Source organism: Gambusia affinis, linkage group LG05 (assembly GCF_019740435.1).
Source record: "Gambusia affinis linkage group LG05, SWU_Gaff_1.0, whole genome shotgun sequence".
Taxonomy (NCBI): Eukaryota; Metazoa; Chordata; class Actinopteri; order Cyprinodontiformes; family Poeciliidae; genus Gambusia; species Gambusia affinis.
In genome coordinates this window covers 2412839-2429643 of record NC_057872.1, presented here as the reverse complement: position 1 = coordinate 2429643, position 16805 = coordinate 2412839, and the positions used below count along the sequence as shown (strand labels likewise).

At 40.4% G+C, this 16805-nt stretch overlaps 1 protein-coding gene across 4 annotated transcripts in view; it reads right to left on the bottom strand.

The window, feature by feature from the left end:
* Positions 1-16805, bottom strand: part of cdk14 (cyclin-dependent kinase 14) — a 162054-nt gene that overhangs the window by 82999 nt on the left and 62250 nt on the right. For all 4 annotated transcript variants that reach the window (XM_044117729.1, XM_044117727.1, XM_044117728.1 and 1 more), the window contains one exon: positions 7226-7349. In XM_044117729.1, coding sequence (XP_043973664.1) covers positions 7226-7349 — 124 coding nt within the window. The remainder of the gene's footprint in view (positions 1-7225; positions 7350-16805) is intronic.

Sequence of the window (16805 nt, the reverse complement as noted above, 5' to 3'; positions counted from 1 at the left end):
ATCGTTGGATGTATTCATTACATCCATACCTTCTAATTGAACTCAATTAGAAGGTGTGTCCAAACTTTTGGTCTGTATTCTATGTAATGAATACATAGATGGATGGAATACCTGAACTGTAGGCTGAAATGCTAATTTCCATCATATGAGTATGTTTTAGCTAATATATGAAGTCAGTAGAGACAAGGAGTCAGGCTCTTGGCTACAGCAAAGATTTGAAGGAAAAAGTGACTAAAGTGCTTGTGGTGAACCAAATACAGCTAATGACACAACAAGCATCTGCAATCAGCAAGATTGTACATGAAATTAGTAATGGAGCTGGTTCTCTGCCATCGCTGACCAAAAGCAAGTTTGTTTTCCACCCACAGACACTTTAAATGCAGCCAAAATGTCTTAGCTCACCATGTTCAGCACTCACTGGAAAATATCTCATTTGCTCAAAAGCCTAACTCACACACTACTCACACAAAACTGGCAACATACGTTACCACTCTGTAGCATAAGACCATCTGCTTCACCTTGGGCACATCTACATGGGTATGTTACAGCAGATATAAGGGCAAGAGAAAAGACAAATGGATTCAACCTTCCCCCTCTAAGCCCCCTGTGTCCCATCACAAAGAGGTGGTGTGTCACACCACTTCAAAGGTCTGACCTTTGGATTCAAACACACTCAGACCACCTTCACTCGGAGCGCTTCTCCAGCTAACCTCCTTCCTGTGCAGGTAGCGGTCCAAAGGAAGGTCACGCGTTAATTATACATCACTAGCTTACACTCTCTTACGGGTTCAACAAAAATACAGTGGTGAGTGTAAGATGGAGGACGACTGGACAGGGTGAAGGAGGATAGTGTGGAAAAATACAAAGGGCTGCATACCTCTTTGTTTCATGATTTGGATATGTTTAGGTTGTGTCCTGAGAAAAAAAGATTCCTGAAGATATGCCAATTTTCATGTATTTACAACAGATTATATTGTCGAAGAATTTGTAAAATACCTCTTATTAACAGACTGACCATTTTGTGTTTGACCTTGTCTGAGTGTACAGTCATAACGGGATCATTTTGGCCCTTCACTTCCACTTTATTGATGTTTGCACAGCTCTACAGGCCTCCTTTGGTCTCTAATTCTGTTACTCCAGCAATTTTATTATTTGTTTTAACACATCTAATCTAAAAACATTGAAATATGGCTGCTGTCCGCCACAGAAGAGAAGTAGAACACACTAAAACCTTAAAATACATACATACATTTACTTATTTTTTTCTAATTATAGAACACATAAAACTGGGTTCCACCAAAGTGTTGAAATAAGTATCAATAAGTCCAACATGGTAATGTTCTGGACTGAGCTCTTTTGGTCTGTTGGGTTCAGCTATTGAAGTGGTGAACTGGATGGAATGTATGTATGATTGGAATGAATTGCTGCTTTTTAATAAAGTGCCTTGAGATGAGGTGTTGCGAACTGAAATTAAGTAAATAAACTGAACTGTGCTGAATTGAAAAAAAAAAAAAAAAAAAAAAAAAACAATAGTAAAATTGAGTAGATCAACTTTATAATCAGTCTATTCAATTTTAATAGATTTTTTCATGGAATATTGATCAATATTTTTATGTGTATTTGCTTGATGATTGTAATGTATTTGCTTGATGACAAAATGCAATGTTTATTGCACGTTTCATAATTGGTAACTGTAAGATGTAAAGTACTTGGAACTGCTTTGTTGCTGAAAATGTGCTGCGACACGTTGGGGGGGGGGGGAGGGGGGGGGACCGTGACACGTTGGACCGGGTCCTGCAAAAAACAGGACATCTCCTCACTTTCTAAAAATATCCCGGGACGTGAAATACGGACATGTCCCGGGAAATACGGACGTTTGGTCACCCTAATTAAAGTAACCAATAAGCCAGTGTGAAGGTCATCAAAACAATTAAAAGAGTCTAAGTAACTAACTATAGTAGTCAACCAGGCAGAAACCCTAATGTGACTTAAGAAGGTTTTCAATCAGAATTTCATAGTTAAAGGAATTATAGGCAGCAGTGTTGCTGGGTGAATCCATGGTAGAAATATTATTATTCTATAAATCAGGGAGGGCACAAAAACAACATTTCTGGTAGATTTTCAGGTGGATGGTTTGAAGCCACTCCTGCTCTGACCTGATGGGGGCAGTATACTCTAACTCTGATTTATAACAAAAATAACGTTTAAAGGTGACACTTTTTGTTTGTTCCAGTGCTAATATTTTTACACAGATCCATTTGTTCAGTGAAGCAGTTTGATTAAAAACAACAGTTACTTGTGGCATTTTTGATCTGACAAAGAAACGTTTTAAATCAATTAGAAATTAGAATCTGTGTTTTGTGGCATCCCTTGCCTTAACATGCCGAGTATAAAACAGCTCAAGTAACTGATCCAAAATAATGCACATATCTACATAAACATGTTAATTAATTGGGAATACACCACCTGCCGTCGTCAAAGCTCATTTGCCAACACAAAGCGGACTGTAACCCGCTCTGCATGAGGGTACAGTAGTCTATAATGAGTCAGCTCAGTAATTACCAACCACGTTCATCTCAGCTGCTCATTTCAGTTTATTTCCAAGTTTGGACCAAGCCACACACAGATCAGCAGCATTTCTTATCCTAATGGACTTCAAAATGACCATCTGCATGTGAGTTCAGGCCCAGTGGTGCTGCTGCTGCTGGTGCAGTGAGGCACTGGGCTGAACGTCACACTGGGGAGATCCAAACAGTCCGACCCGGATGCCTGGGACATTCCTCCAGCTCCATTGTCACATTGCTTCCCTCCTCACACATCATTATCCCAGCAGCTGTTACTCCACAGAAACCTCCCACTATAACAGACACACACACATCAGTGTAGCTACAGCAGCTGTCCTATACAGGAGAAACTAGAGTTAAGCTTAGAGATTTTTCAGCATGAATGTCAGCTGAGTGTGAAACAGCTGCATACACTCTCTCTTCTGAAGAATAGAAGAAAATCTAAGAACAGAACGATGAGAATAAATTGGACATTGATCCATAATTTTGATGGTAAAATGACGTCCAGTGACAGCTTTAACATTTCAACTTTAATTTATAGAAAACACAAATTACACTGAACTGTTCAGGTAATGTAACATTTATACAACAAAGTGATATATTTAGGTTGTTAGTGTTTTTTACAAACAAACACTGATGATTTAAATGCTCATGTTGAATGACTTTTCAATAACTCAGCAAAATAAAAAAATAAAATAAAAAATCTCTGTACACTTGAAATAAGACTAAACTCACAAGTAATTCTGAGCAAGACATAGGATCATGTTTTAAGTCATTAATTCCTCAATAATGATAAAAACAGTGCTAATTCCAATGGCAAATTGTTTAACTTACAGCAGGACTTTCTCCATGTTTTAGGTGAAATGATAGTGAAATGAGATGCTGACTCTGGAATCTGTGGAGTTTCCTTTTGACTTGCTACTGTTGGACCTGTAGCTATGTCCTACTGTGGAAAAGACATGAATGGCAAAGGCCTCCTTTCTACAGGAATAGTAAAGTATTCTTCAGTCAGAGGCTTTTTCAGATTTGCTGGAATACAGACAGGTATAGGAGACCCTTCCTGTCCTCAGTCATCAGTATTTACAGAACCTCTGAAGAAACTTGTTTAGTTACAAAATTAAATTTCCCTCTGGATCAATAAAGTATTTGAATTGAATTTATGTCTTTATAACCCAAAAAAAGGCAGGATATGATCCATTGTATTATTCTTAATTCAGTTCAGGCAGATGTTTTTGTTCTCTCTGACTGTAACCAACAAAAGCCTGCAGCACTAGTACTGTCCCTAATGTATCACAGTCATTAAGAAAACAAATTTCAGTGTGAGATATTAAAATAAGTTTAATCTGTAAATCAGTAAATCCCCCTGCTGTCTCTTACTTCACCCAGACGCTGCAGCAGCTAACACAGCTCAGGGGGAGAAACAAAAGCAGGCCTGAAATAATCACCTGTAGGTGAGGAAGGTGTGTGAACTGAGAGAGAAAAGCAGCTCTAATAGTTCACACAGCTGCTTCTACACAAACAGTACACATCAGAAGGCTTAGCTGGCCTCAATTAGCTGTGTCCTTGATATGAAACATGGGCTCCTTAAAGCCTCATTTACAACGCTGCTGCTTGTTTCTGCTCATTAAAAAGAGAGTAAATCCACAGTGGAGCAGAGAGGAGCATCTGGACCGACCCACATCCAGCAGGGGGGATACGGAACCCCAGCTTCTTTGGCTGATGAGAAACTGTTGCTCTGTGGTTAGGCTGAGCCTTCTGAGCCCACTGCACATGCAGATAAGCATGGGATGATTCACTAATAATACCAGCAGATTTAGCAGGTAATGTCCAGCCCCTCAACTTTCTGGATTAATATCAGGCTACCCTCAAAGCCACTTTCACAACTCTGAGCTCCAGCAGCATAATGACGCCCTTCAGTTCACACAGGCTCAGAGGAAATCCAGACTGACTTCATTTCAGTTCTTACTTGCATTAGGGTTGAATAAATGCTACTATTTAAGCGCTGCCATGTCGTTTCCTGCCTTCCTCTGTATGCTAGGGTTCCAAACGGAACAGCTCTTGTTTTGGTCCAGGAAGAGATCAATGTGATGGAGTCACAATGGACTACTGCAAAAAACAGCAGAGCACCACAACTGGAGAAAACCTGGGACAGGCAAAGATGGGAAGCTGTGAAGATGAATCCAGGAGGCTACAAAGGTGTTCTACTGCCAGAGCCTGGAAATAAACTCCATTTGAAATTAAATTCTTGTTAAAATTGTTGTTTCACATGCAGGGAATCAGGGCGGGACTCAGACCCACCCCTCTGTACCTGGGTCACACACTATACACCCTGGGTCACCTTAAAATGAAAGTTTGCTGTTATGAGACAGGTTTTGCATATCATCATAACAAGAAAGCTTTTTTTTTTTAAATGAGATTTAAAAAATACTCTCCTCTGACAGACTGCGATGTGTTAAAAATGCATAGAGCAATTTGCTTTGACTATCCTCACCTTCATTCCACTAGACGAGGAAGAGGTGCTGCTATTTCACAGTTACAACCTTTTTTATTTAAAAGAGAATATATTTTGGTTTCAGTGATATGCGGGTCTCATTATAACAAGTTCTTAAAATTCTGCTAAAACAAGAAAACTTTCTTGTAACGTTTTTTTGCATCTCATAACAGGAAAGTTTTCCTGTTTTAACAAAATATTGTTCCTGAGTTTCTTTTCGAGAACAACATTTAAAGGCCTTGGTTTACTTAAGGTCAGTGTTGATAGCTCAGCAATACAGAAAAAGAGACAGAGGCAGAAACCACGGCTGACCCAAAAGAACACAAAGACCCGCCTCCTCCAAAACATATCTTGATCATGTTGTGGGAAAATGTTCTGTGGACTGAGGAGATAAAAGTGGAGTTTTGTGTTTGTGTCCTGTTACAACAGCAACAGAGCTAACACAGAACCAGCTTCAGCTGTAGTTCAGATGTCTGCAGCTCAACCAAACAACTCTCTGCAGTAACACTGGAGGAGAATGAGCCTGGTCATCAGTTCTGGCAAAGCTTGTCTTTTTCAGCATGATAATGATCTGATGCTCACCAGCAAGACAATCAAAAAAAAAAAAAAAAAACTAGAACTAGACACACAGAGAGAATCAACAGAAGCGATCATGCTCCAGCTGTAGGGATTATTTTATATACTGGAGAGTAAATGTGGCGAAGCTGCAACGACTCAGACAGAGACTTCAGGAATGAAAAGATTAAAATGATCCACAAAGATAAAATTGAAAAACAAAAGCAGAAGACTAAAATACAAGATTGATTCCTATAATTAAAGGAATTCAGGAAGGCTGTGAATAAAATCCTCACATATGAAGCTGAAGGAACTTTGAGATTCAGGAAAGAAGAAGATGAAGAAAAGGGAATCCCAAGGAACAGGATTTTACAGATGATTTGTTGATGACTTAAACCCCATTCTAATGAGATAATACCCAACCATTGTGGGTCAGGCTGGTCATGTTAAGAGTAACAACCCGACTTCTATCTTCACTCGCTGTCTGCTGCCTGTCACTGATGGATGCAGCGCTCTGCCGCCCCCCCATGCGAGCCTCAGCTTCCTCTCCGTTGACGCCCCCACCCATCCTTTATGCGGACCCCAGCCAGAGCCACAGGCCTCAGCTGTGGACTATTAGTATTCTTACTGCCAAGCAGAGACCCCCAGGAGCTCTGGAGGCACACACACCCCACCCTCCTCATCTGGCCCCCTTCTGGCCCGTTCTGACTGCGCGTGTGTGTGTGGGCGTGCGGACATGTGTGGGTGTTTGTTGATGAGCTTCCGCCACAGTGGAATTTTCATATTTGCTCATTTGGCATTTTGTCCGTTATTTTTCTCTTCCTCATTTCCTTCACAGTAATTTTTCTGCACTAATACAAGGTTTGCATTATTGATGAAGCACACACACACACACACACACGCACACACACGCATACATGCCCGTACACACCCCAATCCTCCTCCCATCTGTCTCGGCAGAGGGATAGCGGGGCGGAAGGGTGCAGAAGATGGATGGGCAGACAGAAGGAGGTAATGGGTGGAGAGATAAAAAGGGTGTGCTGGACAAAAGACACACCTGGATGGATGGATGGACGGATGGATGTGCAGACAGATGGATGGACAGACAGATGGACAATGCTAAATGAGGCAGCCTGGCCAGTTTGTCCCACCAGGAAGTCACAAAGTAGACTAACTATACATGAATCCAAGTCATATGGTTCTGCTTCACACACACTATTATGTGGAAAGGTTCAAAAACACACAGACCAGAGGCAGGGAACTGATTGACTCACTTGAATCAAACAACCTTTGCCATTTTTTTGTGTGTGCTTGTAAGAAAAACATCAAATGTGGCTTTTTGGGAGGGTTAAGAAGGAAGCATCTTCTCTCTTAAAGCAACAGAGCATCATGGGTTGGGTTTGCAATGCTGCATCTGAATGAAACGAAAGACTTCTGGAACAATGTCATGGACAAACAAGAAGAAAGTAGAAATGTTTGGCCATGCTGCACAACGCCACATTTGGAGAGAACCAAACAGCATAGCAGCACAAATGCTATGTGCTAACGCTTATACATAGAGACAAAGGGAGAAAATTCACATCAACATCAGAGCATCAGTTTGCAGTCCACTCACCAAAGTCGGCGAGTTTTAGCTCTCCAGTGTCGCTGATGAGCAGGTTCTGTGGTTTCAGGTCACGGTGGAGGATGTAGCTCTGGTGAATGTAGGACAGGCCTCTCAACAACTGGAACAAGAAGAGCTGGAGAAACAACAGAAAAACAAATGAATAAAGGGAAGTAAGTCTGTTCATAAAACACAACAAACAAGTCTGTTGTTTCATCATCTTTTAGCAGTATTCCAACCCATCTGGATGCAACTGAACTGGTGTCATGGCTGAATATGTCTCATGTAACTGTTTACATCAGTCACTGCCATTATTTTTAATGACTTACGCTTTCTCAAATGTGATTTAAATGTCATACCTTGTTTGATGGAAACACCACAATTGCAGAACTGTGTTTTTTCAATATTAGGAGAACATAGACAAAGATTGAAATGGAAATGCATCGACTAACTCTTCCAGTTTACTTACTGCAGTGATTGGTCAGAGCAAAGTTTTATTTCTTTATAATCACAGCCTCTACTCTATATTTATTCTGTATGTATTGCACCTTTAGGAAAAAAGCAGAGTGAAAAGCAAAACTATGTCAGGGTGTGATAGATGTTACTGAAAGGTTGGCAGGTCGGGTTTCTGAGATTCGTTACTGCAAAGGGAAAAAAAATCGATGGACGGGAGCACAAGAGGACTGCTGACAACACGGAGGAAACGGCTCACTGCTGGAAGACAATCTGACCTTTGAACCAGAAGGGAGATTTTATTCATTCCTCACTGCATTCGGACATGTTTCTGTTTGCATCAGTCACACTGCTGCATATTGGATTTTTTAATCAACTGAGCTGCATGCAAATAAAAACTGTAGCAAATGAATTTACTGTGGTGATGTGCTGAAAGCCTCTGCTTCCTTTTGAGCTTGTTTCTGTCTTTGTGCTCCGAAGAGATTTTTCATTTGGTTTGCAATTCAAATCGGAGGATGAATAATAGTGTGTCTGAGTTTGGAATTAATGCGGTGTGGTATGACCCAGTCAAAACTCAGGTGACAGGAACATTTTTGTACTCTAGAATACAGTCAGCTCTATTACCGCAAGCTGATTGGCTCTAAGACAAGCCCATGTCATCACTCCTCCACTGCTGTGCTGACAAACTGCTTGTTTGTCCCAAATTCCTGCCTGGTTTTAGCCAAACAACTCTACTTTTGATATGATGCAGGACCAAAGAACAGAGAAGAAGGAAGTTCAAAGCATCGCTTCCATCATAAGACAGAGATTTAAAGAGGAGCAGCAAAAACAGATGAGGAGGATTAGCAGAGCATCATCCAGGACATGTTAATGTGGAATATAATCTCTGCTGCCTGGGTGCTGAGCTGTTAGCATTTTATACAGCGACAGAAACACAGTTACGTCAGGTGTTTGCTAATTGCTGATGCCACTAGTCTGGAGGAGCTGAGTCACAGGAAGGAGTGCACTTTGAAGCAGAAGCTTGATTTCTGGTCCACGGATGGTTGCCATGGGAGATTAAAGAAATTCTCAACAGCAGCAACAGCACTCCAAGTATGTTTTTAATGAGATAATAGAATTATAACATGATGTAGAGCTCAAAAGAGTGGATTTTACTTATTACTGCCCCTTTAACAAACAACTGTTGCACCAATGAGACGCATCACTCAGCTCCAGGAAGTGCATCATGGGGATTTTTCTTGTTTATAGTCATAATGTTTTGACAGATTGGTGTATTTCAGATGATTTGTTTCTTGTATTTGCTAATTAAACACATACAATTAAAATGGTTCTTTTACTGTATTCAAATGCCCAGAAAATGTTAATCAAAATGTCTGAATTCACATCCGCTGACATGCCAAGCAGGAAGATTGAATTACATTTAAATTTACATTTTTAATCCCAATTAAAGCGCTGCACCGTTTCACAATGCTCCTCAAGCTGCCTCCAGCGATCTTCAACCCAACGCAAAGCACCAAAAAAATGCTGCTTTTAACACGTTTCCCTCATAAAGTACCTGCTGCTGTCACTCTGACAGCTTCAAGAGGTAAACAAAGACCTGAACCCAGAGTCAGAGCTTGTTTTGCTCTTTGTGCCTCTGAGATCTGGTGGCACATCACCCCGCTTCTGTAGATACGTCAGTCAACAAATAACGAGGTGTGCGCCACGCAGCTCTTCATTTTATTCCAATTCCAGCAATCCACTCTCGTCTCTCTCCTCTCACTGATACTCTAGTTGTGGCCAATTAAGCTGATTGAAGCACCGTGGAGTCCAATCAGGGACGGGGTCCTTGTTTGGCATCTGGAGCCACCGGGTCAACAGCTTACTATTCCTCCACTCTGCGGGGCAGAGACGAGGCACGGCGAGGAAAATTAGCATAGAAGTGTGTGTGTTTGCTCATGTATATCAAAGACCCTTGTGAAAAACTCTCACCCTGTCATGGCTCGGATAAAAAGGAAAGAAAACTCTCTTTTCTTCCCCTCTCTCTTCAAACCGGGCCATGAAGGAGCGTGATACTTTTTCTGCTGCAAACACCTGACTTCTATTTGCATTTTAATATTATAGTGATGGAGGATGAAGGAGGCTGTTTATGCAGCTTTGACTGGAGTAACATGACTCTGTTCTGCCTCCGCAATAAAGCAGGCTTCAAGGCAAATAAAACACAAAGTCCTAATATGAGGCCTGAAGGTTGGGCTAGCGTGTCTATGAAGCGTGTCTTGTTGCTGGCAACAGATTGGAGGATGAAGGAAGCAATTACAAGTGTGACGACATAAATAAACCATGGAAACACACAGGTACATCCAATATGCCAAATTAATAGCCGAGGTAGAAAACTTTTTCTATGGAGAACAAGTTTAAAAGAACAGCAAAGAAAGAATATTTCAAAATAAAGAATGAAGAAAGAATGAATCATTTCTTTGGGTAGCCATAATATAAATGGTTTACACAGGAAATTAGCAGATCTGCTCTCATATCAGTTATATATATATATATATATATATATATATATATATATACATATATATATATATATATATATATATATATATATAAATCATTTGAGTCAGCTGTGTTTCCAGCGAGTCTGCAGGCAGCATTTTGACTCGTATAACTCAGGTTAATGGATAATTTAGACTGCTGGTTCCTGATTTGTATCAACATAGAATTTTCCATTACTGGCCACAAGTTTGAATTTCCAGTTCCAGAAAAATCATGAGTGCTCCCAGAATTACATCTCGAAGAGTTGGGGTTTTCAAAGCAGCCCAAGCCTTAGATCCTGCCACCTTACAGTGAGTCTGCGTTTGGTGGCAGATGTGCCCGGGTAAAACAAAAGAGTTAGTCTTAATGTTTCGGCTCATTAATCTAGCTCTTTGGTATTGATTGAAACAATATCCCTCAAGGATCTTCTTCTTCTTATGCTTCCATGTGTGAGTTTGTTTAATCATGATGCATTATTAGTTTCTTACTGTGGGAGAAATGAGCTGTCTGATTGGAGTTAAATCATTCATTAACATAATCCATCACCTGAAGAATGACCCCACTGCATGGAAAATAATCCATCATCAGCACACTGATAAACACGCTGCCATTTCTCTAATGATTAAATACTTATTGCAGTCATACCCAGGGCAATCAGAGCTCCATGTCAAGATAAGCATTATGAAAAAGTGGGTTGCCTCTGAGTTATCCATGTATCGAATGTAGTGGAGTGTGTGTTTTGTCTGATATTCAATGTGCAGCAAAGAATGAGGCTATGCATCAAAGTGACAGCAGTACACTGGGGTTCATAGTTAGTTGTGTACCTTCTCTAGAACAAAGTAAGGCAAAATGGAGTCAGACAGTAGAAGTAACATGTCAGGAACAAAGATTAAACATAGCAATCCAGATCCCACATCTGGAGACAGCATCATCACAACAGGCTGCTAGATGCCTGGTAAAATGTGTCCACCTCTGGGAAGCAGTAGGTATTTACTGAGAGTATGTATGTCATTAAATTAAACATTTCTAAGCAGAGACTTCATGCACAGAGATTTCAAAGTTGAAAATATTTCAACTATGGTTGCTGTTGTCGGTATCGCCTCCCGTGTTTTGGATTTGACTCTGGGAGGTGGAAACTTTTGCCTGCCTCCTGTCGATCCGCGTGTGTTGAGCCCTTAAGGCTTCAGGAAGGTACTCCGGTTTAAAGCCATTCCCAGATCAGTTATCCACACCACTGCTCTGGTATCGGCCCGGTGGTGATTCCAATGAAAATTACAATGGACCTTTACAGACTCCAGAACAGAACATCAGACTAACATTAGTGAAGATCTGTCTGCACTGAATATACTGACTCTAAAGTTATAAAATCTAGAAATAGAAACAGGTTTACATTTAAAGTAGGTAGTACAAGTATTAAGCTGTAACCATGGCTGCAGTTTAAGTTGCCAACAGTGAAACAAGAACTAAACCCATGAGATGTTGCAATAAAACAAATGTGCCTTACAAAATGATATTCAGTTGTTAGCACTTCATCCAATGAGATAAGATGGAACTATTATTATAAGCAGGTGTGAATGTGATTGACAGCTTGTATCTATGCTTAAGACTCTATAGTAATTATTGAGTTGTTGACAGAATGTATTTTATTTTAATGTTTGTGTGATTTTTGCTAGAGCTGCTGTCTGCTTTGAGACTTCCATCTGGTGCTAAACACATATAGTCATCTGACACAATGTAGTTTATTTTACTACTACAATCTTTCACTGCGGATTTGTTTGCTTTAATGCATTTGGCTATTAAAAGGTGGTGCGTTTTTTTGGTCAAAACTTGGTTTGCTTTCACACTACGTCAAACAATCCAAATTCTTTGAGGAACCTGCTCACCCACCTGGGTTGTGGGGGCGCTGCACCAACAAGCACTGAAGAAAACAACATGAAAACCTCTAAAGAAGACTTATACCTAAGTCCTTCCTTATGAAATGTAAAACAAAAAAATGAAGTGGCATGAGAGTTTAGCGGCTGTAAAATTTTCTTTTGTTTTTGACAAATGTGCCAAACAAACATTCCTTAAGAATGGGCTGAGCACAAGCTAGTTAGCGGGTGTTAGATACATGCATTTGTCTTGGTTGTATTTACCCAGAATGCCCTGCATTATAGTCTCTGGTCAGCTTGTTTTCAAACCACATCAGAGTTGTCTTCAACCGAACTGAGATCTAAGTTTGTAGGCTACCAGAGGTCACTTTTTTCATCTGCATCAAAATTTGACTGCCAATTCATACTTCCCCAAACAAACCAAACTTTCCAGGCAAACAAGCCAGAGTTTGATTAAAGCAGATTAAATATGGCTGTGAATGCTCCCTAAAATACATTTTTAGCTGACCTCAGGAAGGTCCCTACACTGTTTTCTGAAAATCCAATTACATTGTTTAGGAATTCTTTTTGGGGGGGGAATTTGAGATATAAAATGGGACAAGTAGGAAAATCCCTCAGTCTGTGCATATCAAACTAGATCTGGATGAATAACAATATGGATATAAACATTTACTCTAATCATTGAAACAGGCTTAAAATATAAGTGCCAATATTTAAGGTGTGATAACACCAACTCACAAATATTGTTTTAATCTGAAAAAAGCCCATAAATTCAGCTTTTTTTTCTGTTCCAGTAAACAGAGCCAACAGGACATGCAAATTCAGTCAGTGACAGCACAGAAATTAGCATCATAGAAACAAATGCTCATAGTTACAATCCCCCACCAGCACCGGTTCACTAAAATGAGTAAACACGATGAAATCAGTGAGGGAGAGCTCAAATGAAGGAGTGTTAAATGGAGTGAAAATATTCGACCATCTGCCAGCAGGCACAGAAAAGAGCCTCCATCTTTTCCACTAAGCATCAGTAAAGTGTCGTCTTTAATGGGCTGAATCAGCAACAGCGTCAACCTGCTCAACCTGAGGAGCTGCCAGCAAATGGCTATAAAGCTCCACAAAGACCCAGAATCATTCTTGGCACATGTTTAAATGTTGGGCCGGGGCGTATCGCAGTCATCCGCTGTGTGATTGTACTCAAGCTGGAACACCTGAGTTGTACAAACACAAGAAATCACTTGTTGAGTTCTGTGGAGACGTTCTGAACAGCACCATCAAACTGTCACACCAAACAGTGGGATGAAAACGCTGTACAGAAGGCAGAGAGATGAAAGGAATTAGTCAAACTATCAGAGAGTCAAATTTGGATCAGGAACTTGGCATACTTGTGTTATCTCATCTGGAACACTTGGTTAAAGTTTATATCCAAAATCAGAAAATCTAGCAAGGCAAGATATTGAAGCAGTACATTTTACAATCCTCATTACAACCTTTTGCTCATAAAAAGCAGCTTCCACATTTATTATAAATGTAAATGTAAAAATTCATCTTTTATGGCAGATAAAATTAATCTGCCATGGGATGTGCTATGGTGGCGCAGGGGTTAAGCACAACCCACATAAGGAGCAGCCGCCGAGGTTCGATTCTGCCTGGCGACCTTTGCTGCATCTCTTCCCCCTTCTCTCGTTACCCACTTTCCTGTCAATTAACTATCAAATTGCCACTAGAGCCAATAAAACTTTAAAAAATAAATAAATAAAAAATTAATCTGCTATTACCCTGGTAAAAAAGTACAACCTTTAAAGTGAGAACATTTCCTTAGCAGATTTTAATGTTAGGAAGGTCATAAATATATATATATATATATATATATATATATATATATATATATATATATATATATATATATATATATATATATATATCACTCTATATATATATATATATATATATATATATATATATATATATATATATATCCCTGGAGGTGGACTTATTGCCAGTGGGACAAAGCTCAAACAGTCACAGAGTTACACAAGAATAACCAGCTCCTGATGGCATGGGAGTCTCGCTCCTGTCAGTCTACCCCAAAGCTTTCTAATACCATTCTGTAAGAACGTAGGGAATTTCAACAAATATGTAAAAAAAATATTATTTTCATAAAAGTTATATACTGTAGCTTTAACATGCCTTCTTCTCACCAAAGCTCAGGCTTGGAGCTTTAATCCCCAGGCAAGTGTCTACCTATAGAGCATCCGTCCACTGCTCCTCCAGACTAGCAGCAGCAGTTAGCAAACACCTGGTGGAGCTGCTGGCCTTATCATACAAGCTACAATACTCCTAATAATAGTTACCACAGGCATCAATTAACAGCATAGAGAACCATAGTTGTTATGATGTGGAAAGACTTGAAGGCTCTTGAAGAGACGGGGATCAATTTCAAGGTGTCAAATATGGCTGTGATGTCTAATTTATTTTAAGCTTTTTAATATGTGCAGTATTTTTGTAGCTTACGTGGCTCTTAAAGCCTGATCTTGGTTACAGAACCTCCTGAAAATTCAGCCTCCATGCTGACATACCTACGTAACTGTTATGGGGATACATGAGCCAACATGCCAGTCAGCTGCATGTCTCTCTCAGTGAGATTTTTGTTCAACTTCATTTCCGTCCTCACTGAAGAATGGATAAGGGAAATGTTGCTATGTGTTACATTCCTGTCTTCTATAGTTTACAAAAAGAGGTGCATGTATTTGAATAATTAGTGGTGCAGATAAAATATGCCAACAAGGTTATTTTAAAAACTAGTGTTTCTTAGGAATAAAGGTGCTAATTACACTCCCACAATACTAGATGAACTATTTCTTCCATATTTGTACCCAGTGTGCTAACAATGCTGACAGGAGCTTTCAGCTTTCGCTAAACTTAATTATGAGGGACAAACACTCCCGACTTCTGGGTTGTGGGCATCACTTTACCTCTGATATATGAGGATGTCAGTGAGTCAGGCTCCTTCATCCGACTGGGCCTAATGTAATATAAAGGAGCACTTCAGGAGCAGTCAGAGTGAGGTCATCCTGCCGGGCGTTGGATTACAGCCGTCCTGCTAACAAACTACAGTCAATGGGGCAGGAAGGGTTAATGGTGCTGTGCCATTTCCACTGGGTTTCACCAGGACCAACTAGTTCAGGTGCAGACCTCAGATCAGTTTGAGTGGAGCTGCAGTGACACTCGCATGCTCTCACCACTCTGCTGATGGCCGTTAATTACAGCAGCAGGGACTGTTACGGCTACGTCCCCGCATGTTAATTTGGTCAGGCAGCAGAGACACTAATAGCTTTTATGCAGCTGATTAGTAAACAACAGCACATCTGTGTGACATTAAAGCTCCTCATGGTGCTTTTGCTCATGTTGGTTCTGGCCTGTGGCTGAACTGAACATCAGTCTGCCTCCTTTAGGCTCAGTCAGAGGCTGGAAGGGGAAGGTAAAGTGAACGAGTTCAGCTAAAATGGGTGAAAAAGTTAAATATGTTACATTCCATGTTTGTACATAGAATGCTTTTCAGTGATCTATTAAAAAGTTACCTTAGTGTTTTACTAAAACACAAAATTCTACGTGTTATTAGAGGGGGTCATAAGTATTTGCAGATTTTAGCTAGCTTCTGGTACACTTCTACTACCAAGTGTACCAGAAGTCTACTTTCTATATTAATATTATACAGGTCAGAAAATCACACCAAGTGCTCTTGACCAGGACCACTTTAGGATATAAAACCTTTGCAGAGTGCTGCCACCACCTAAACCCTGGTTATGCCCCTCATGAAGTGACGGACAATGGAAGCGTCTATATTTGAGGCTTTCCCAACACCATGCTACACAGAACAGCAGAGAGGAAGTGATGGACTACTGTAACCATCCTCCTAATGATATGTGTGGTTCCAATTCACAACATGTCATGTCTACATAAAGTCACGAACCCTATCAACACGCTGGAAACTCCGTGGCAGGAGTCTCACTGTTAGGTAACAGAGTTGATGGGTGTGAACACCTCGATCAGCTCTCCTGCAGTAATCTCACATCATCCATGTGACTCGCACGGCTGCTGGCAGCAGGAGAAACACACAGAGCTTCTGTAAATCTGTGGCATTGAAACTTATGAGCTGCTGGATGACAGATGGAGCTTGAACTGTCACCACCCAGCATGACAGAACTTCCTAACACCCCCTCCACCACCAAGATGCCTGGTTCACCACATTATCGCTTCTTCCCACCTGTTAATTTATGTAAGCTGAGTCCTGCAGTCGTGCAAACACAGGCACCATGAGTGACTCAGAGCGCTGCACGGTCATACAGGACAGGCTTGTAGCTTCACCAGCGCAGGCTGCCATCCCTGTGTCATTTAAAGGAGGTCAAAATTAACTAATCACTGTTTTAAGATGACAGAGTAGTAACTTTCTACTTTTTGAATATTTGCTGCTGATGTATTGAAACAGTAGAGTGATCGAAATCATCCTCCTGCCACAGTTTACCTGCTATATGTATGACAGATTATTTAGCAAGAGGTCTGTGTACTTTTCAGTGATGTTCTAATTATTATTACACACCCATATGTTGGTTGTTGCTATGGTTTCATGGTTATTGTTTTTTGTTTCCCTCTAGGTATACTGACAGAAAAATAAATTCTTAATCTGTTGGTTCTGTGGTTTTTCTCTGTGTTTGTAGATCTTCTCCATCCAGTCTGACAGAGCTTGGCTGTTT